General features: G+C 31.4%; 1 protein-coding gene across 1 annotated transcript in view; it reads left to right on the top strand.

The window, feature by feature from the left end:
• LOC111698548 (phospholipid-transporting ATPase ID) overlaps positions 1-5,799 on the top strand; it is a 47,793-nt gene that overhangs the window by 40,812 nt on the left and 1,182 nt on the right. Inside the window, exons 27-31 of the mRNA XM_023468903.1 lie at positions 484-587; positions 1,598-1,752; positions 1,992-2,155; positions 2,684-2,816; positions 5,345-5,544. Coding sequence (XP_023324671.1) covers positions 484-587; positions 1,598-1,752; positions 1,992-2,155; positions 2,684-2,816; positions 5,345-5,510 — 722 coding nt within the window. The 3' untranslated portion in view covers positions 5,511-5,544. The remainder of the gene's footprint in view (positions 1-483; positions 588-1,597; positions 1,753-1,991; positions 2,156-2,683; positions 2,817-5,344; positions 5,545-5,799) is intronic.

Here is a 5,799-nt window from a genome sequence, read left to right as displayed (position 1 = left end):
CCCCCCCCCCATTCCTAATTTACAATTTTTATCAATATTTTATAGTTTTCTTGTGTCAGGATAAAGTTTGGATTATGTTTAAGAATTGGTTTGTATTCTTTAAATGTTACTACAATTTTTATTGCAATTTGTCTGCATGATATCACTGCAACTATATTCCACGCAAATTCTATGCCATTTTATTTTATTTTAATCAGCATATTTTTTTACTGTTTCTCATTTATAATTTTGGTTCTTTTGTAGATAATTATTCATGTTTTTGATGTATTTTGTTTTCATATAATAACAACCAGGTTTGAAGGATTTATGCCCAGCAAAAAAATTAGAAAAATTTACATTTTCTAATTTAATTTCAGTTTTATATACAATTCAGAAACTCTTCTTGTCTATTTGTCGGATCACACGCATTGTTTTAAAATTTGAAGAAAAAAATTTGATATTTGTATGGAGATGTTATTTTTTTGTTTGAATAATTGTGTTTAGGAGCATACCACGATAAGACGGACGAGCTTGGGAAGGTTTTATCTGATCATTATCTTTTTGGATCCGTGGTTGCATCCGTTCTTGTTATTGTGGTTACAGCTCAGGTACATGGTGCCACACTGCCTGGTTCTTCATACTTTTTATAGCTTTAAGCCAAACCAGGCCCGTATATGGGGGGGCACAGGGGCACATGTCCCCTCCTTAAACAGGAAACACAATCTGAGACAAAAAAAGAAGAAAATGAAAAGAAAGAGAAAGAGGGAGAACATCGGCATAAAATCTAATTTTTGTTACCAATATTATATGTAAAGGATTATTTTTTCTTCAAATTAAAGACAAATTTATTTCTAGCCTGTCTTGTTTTTTGAGAAGCTTATCCTTTTCCCTTTTTTTATCATGGGAGTTAGCCCCGATGAGGGTCTGGGATCTCCAAGATGGGGGGGGGTTCATATCCTCCCTTATCCTTATCCTATTGAACCATTGTACAGCAAAAAGTAGCATAGAGAAACGTTAAAATTATGTATAAAATATGGCCAGGTATAGGAGAAGCTGTTTATACTCAGCCCAAAGCTTGAAGGGGAGTTTTTTCGAATTTTAGCTTTGGGAAATCTGAAGACTTTCATGCTTGAGCTTTTATTGGTCTTCACAGGCATTTACATCCTGTACTGTTACTGTATTATAAATAAGTATTGGCTATTCAGTAGTACAGTTATTTATAGTTAAACTCAAATCTCATACCTCCAGTTTTTTCTTCTTCTTTTTTGATGTAAATAGCTTCTCAATAGCACTTTTAATATTAGAATATATCTTGTTATTTGGTGAAATCATGAAATTTTTTATCTTTTTTAGCCAATATCATGTTTTTTTCCAATTTTCTAATGTATTTGACCGGAAAATTTTATTTTTTAAAATCGTGGGCAACTTATATTTGTCGCATTATTAACTTACTTTTACATTATCATAAACAATGGCAACAAATATTGTTTAATTAGAAGATCTTTTGACTGATCTGTATTTTTTTAGTGAATTATGGTTGACTGTTCTTTTGTTTTAAATTCTGTTCCCCCTTTCGGAATCTGAAAGGAGTAGTCTAAAACCATTATTATATCTCTAGGTAGCCCTGGATACTCAGTACTGGACTATCTGGAACCATCTCACAATCTGGGGTTCTCTAGCATTCTACTTTGCTCTTACACTTTGTTACAACTGGTTCTTTAAAGGGATATATGTTGGTTCCCTTCTTACTGCAATGTCAGATCATACTTTTTGGTAATTAGTTTAAAAATAAAAGGACTAGTAACACAATTGAATTTTAGTATCTGTAAACATATTTGCAAAATAGATTAAATTGTTAAAATAAGATTGGTTCTTTATGCAACTTTAATGGAAGTAAAAAATTAAGGGTCTGTCACTTTTTAGAATATGCAACTAAGGAACTTGTTAGTGTTTTTTCCACTTCGATAAATGAAGAAAGAAATCTAACCTTTTTAATTCTTAAACTTTTTCAGGTTTGTCGTATTATTGACGACAGTTATTCTAATCCTACCTGTAGTAGCCTGGAGATTCTTCAATGTAGACGTGAGACCTACACTGGCCGACAAGGCTAGGCTAGTCCAGAGGTCAAATAGACTAAAGAAGAAAGGAGAGTCTGGGATACCCAGACCGTTCTCAGGTTGGTTTATAGTTTAAATATTTCTCCCCCCCCCCCNCGTTTATTCCGAGCCGTATTTGATTAACTTTAACATTTTACATAGGAATAAACGTTTTATTCCGAGCCGTATTTGATTAATGTTTAATATTTTACATAGGTATAAACGTTTATTCCGAGCCGTATTTGATTAACTTTAACATTTTACATAGGAATAAACGTTTTATTCCGAGCCGTACTTGATTAATTTTTAATATTTTTCTATTCTGTAAACAGATTTGAGCTTGGGTTCCCTCAATATTCATACTTTAATAAATCAATATTCATATTCAGCAATTCATTTTCAACTAGCGGATTTTTATTCAACTCTTTTATTATTAAAGCACATTTGCTTCGTTCATTTATTATTTGTGGAAAATATAGCATTTGTAAATATGTCTTAGAATTCAAAACCCTAGAAGAATATTTTTTGTTCTTAAAAATGATTCCAGAAAAATATTTCATCCCTAATCTTATCCTGACTGGTCTAACTTGTATGTCTGCTTGTTATAGGACGAAGAAGTCGGAGATCTGTACGCTCTGGATACGCATTCTCACATTCTGAAGGATTTGGTCGACTTATTACAAGTGGGCGTATTATTAATAATGGATCTGCGACTCATGTTCTTGGAAATGGGCAAACAAGGTAAACTTCTACTAACTTTTATATTAATATTAAAATAGTAATATTAATGGATGTAAATCTTCATAAATTTACTATACTGACTGTACAGTTTACAGTGTACAAAAAAAATGTATGACATCTGAAAATTTTAATTTTAACACATTATTTCAACAAGGAAAAACAAGTAATTTTGACGAGATATAAAATATTTTGTAGGGATTATTATTTTTTAGAAATGTACCCTAGGTGTATAAAAGTTGTATACCTTTATGCTCAATTAACTGATGGAAATTGAATTTTTAAACCCTTTAAATACATATTTGTTTGAAAAGTTTGCTTGAGAATATTTCCAGATTTCGGGGGCGTAGAAGTCACTACAATACATTCATCAGATCTAATTTGGAGATTTCAACTGTAGGTTTCATGTTGTCTTCCTTCCTTCTAGGTTTAGGGTTTAGATTTTTCATTTTTAGAATTTGTCCTTTGTCGTCGCGTCCTATGGCCTTCTTTTCATAGGCGTAGTCGAGTGGGGGGGGGGGGCACCTACATAAAAATACTTTAAAATCTCACTTTTGCCCTAAATTAAAAAAGTTTCATTAAAAAAGCTTTAATCAGTGTAAATATTTCTTTGATATCATTATTTATAATTTTACAATATGTATCGTATCTATGAAAATATAGATATTTTTAAGAAACGTTTCCATCTCTATTTTCCCCCATTGAAGCTTACACCACAGTATTGAGGAAGTGTCTGAGGAGTCCACTTAAAAAAATTAAAATATATAATTTATCAACACTTGTAATATGTAAGTGTGTATATGATCGAATAGTTTACATATATAAAAAGATATCAATATTTTTTCAAAAAAGGTGTTTTTAAGGGAGAAAAGCACAAAAAAATTTCGCGCAAAACTGTCCTCCCCTCTAACAAATGCTCTAGTACGCCCCTGTTCCTATAATAATATTACAATGTTGGTCGTATTGGATTCTTTTGGCGTTCTACTAAGTCTTCGAAGAAAGAGGTTTAAAAATAGCTAATTTGGGGTTTCTTTTTCATTTTTTGAGAGAGGTAAGAAGTTGATTGGAAGGTAGGAGAATTCAGTTTAATGTCAGTTAATTTGTCAGAAGAATTAAAATGCAGGTTGTAATTCGCATTTATATCTCTCATAATTCCCGGTTTACCAGTCTAGTAGGTTAACTAAGCTGTTTGTTCTAGTCCTGGTTAAGGTCTATTGCGAACCTGTTTTTAGAATTTTACTTGCAACAAGACGTATTACAAAAGAAAATGTTAATTAGGATGTGAGTAAAATCGTTAAAACTAAAACAAAGGCATTGCTTATAATTATAATGAAATAAGATATGTTGGTGTCATATATATATATGCTGGGACAAAAAAGGGTGAATTGACTTAAACTTTATTAAAGAAAACTTTTAAAGTTATATATTTTTCCCGACGAAGCTTTTTTTACAACAATACTGTTATTGGGTTTGACTTTTGGTAAACCGTTGATAGATCAAACTTAATTTGTTTGATCTAACAAAATTTATAGTATTCATAGTTTTAAATATCTAAGGTCTACAACATTGGATTGCAAAGATATAATGTTCTACTAGTGTAAACTTTCGTAAAAGATATTTAATATTAAATGTCTATAGTGACAAACCTTATAAATTTTTTGTTAACGCCAGATTTAACATTTACAATGAGTCATAACAATCATTACGATAAAAAGACGACCGAGCATGCGTTTCTTATTAAAATTAAAAATTCTACTGTGAATGAAAAAAAATTTTAATTGCAATTATATTTTTTCAACTAAAACACTTCATAAAAATAAAATGTTTAATATCAAGTTTTAGTGGGGAAATTTGTCACTGTTCATGGTAAAGGGTAGTTTATAATGTTTACATCATCATTATTTTTATCTAGATCCAATATCATTTATACATGTTTTAAAAAATCATCCGCTATGGAATATAAAAATGCGGGTAAAACTTTATAACAGGCTAGCGCCAGCACGTTGGTTGTGCACTAGCGTTAAAATATCGGATTGGAATGATAATGGATCCTAATTTAAGTATTGTCAGTCCTCTATCTTGTTTAAAAGCAGTGTTAAGGATTTGGATCTGTAACATTTTGGCGACCTGGATCAAAATATTGACCAAAACCTGCGTTAACTAAACTTCTTGCTCTCAATCCCACAAAACTAGTAACTAAATTTAACTTAAAAAGACAAATAAATGTGGGGAAAAAATTCTAACAGCAATGTTCCGGATCCACTTTATTCAGAATGGATCTGCATCAAAATGTGTTATTACAGGAGTAAAAACTGATTTTACTAAAATATTGTTATTACAGGAGTAAAAACGGATTTTACTAAAATATTGTTATTACAGGGGTAAAAACGGATTTTACTAAAATATTGTTATTACAGGAGTAAAAACGGATTTTACTAAAATATTGTTATTACAGGGGTAAAAACGGATTTTACTAAATTATTGTTATTACAGGGGTAAAAACGGATTTTACTAAATTATTGTTATTACAGGGGTAAAAACGGATATGGTGGAAGAAAGCAGGGAACCTCCTACGGGGAACCAGGAGGAAAAACAACACTCCAGGATAAATCATCTCTTGGAGTCAATCATAAATCTTCCCCGGATGCGATCAACTACCACCATCAAGATGTTCCCGGGGTTCCAATGATAGAATAAATAAAATTCTTTTATAAAATTTTAACTGTTAAAGGGATTGCCAACGTAATTTTAAGTGAACCTTTAATTGACAAGTGCCACAGATGGTGCTATGGAAACGCCTCAACACGGAAACGTCTCAACGCGGAAATGCCTCAAAAACCGGTTTTGAGGAATTTCCGTTTTTTTTTGGGAAATCCCTCAAAACTGGAAAATGTTGAGGGATTTCCGAATATTTTTGAGGCGTTTCCTAATATTTAAAGTTGAGGTGTTTCCTCTTTTTTTTTGAGGCGTTTCCGTTTTTTTTTTA

This window comes from Eurytemora carolleeae, unplaced genomic scaffold (assembly GCF_000591075.1).
Source record: "Eurytemora carolleeae unplaced genomic scaffold, Eaff_2.0 scaffold287, whole genome shotgun sequence".
Classification (NCBI taxonomy): Eukaryota; Metazoa; Arthropoda; class Copepoda; order Calanoida; family Temoridae; genus Eurytemora; species Eurytemora carolleeae.
The sequence above is the reverse complement of the archived record's forward strand: the minus strand, read 5'-3'. Positions and strand labels throughout refer to the sequence as shown.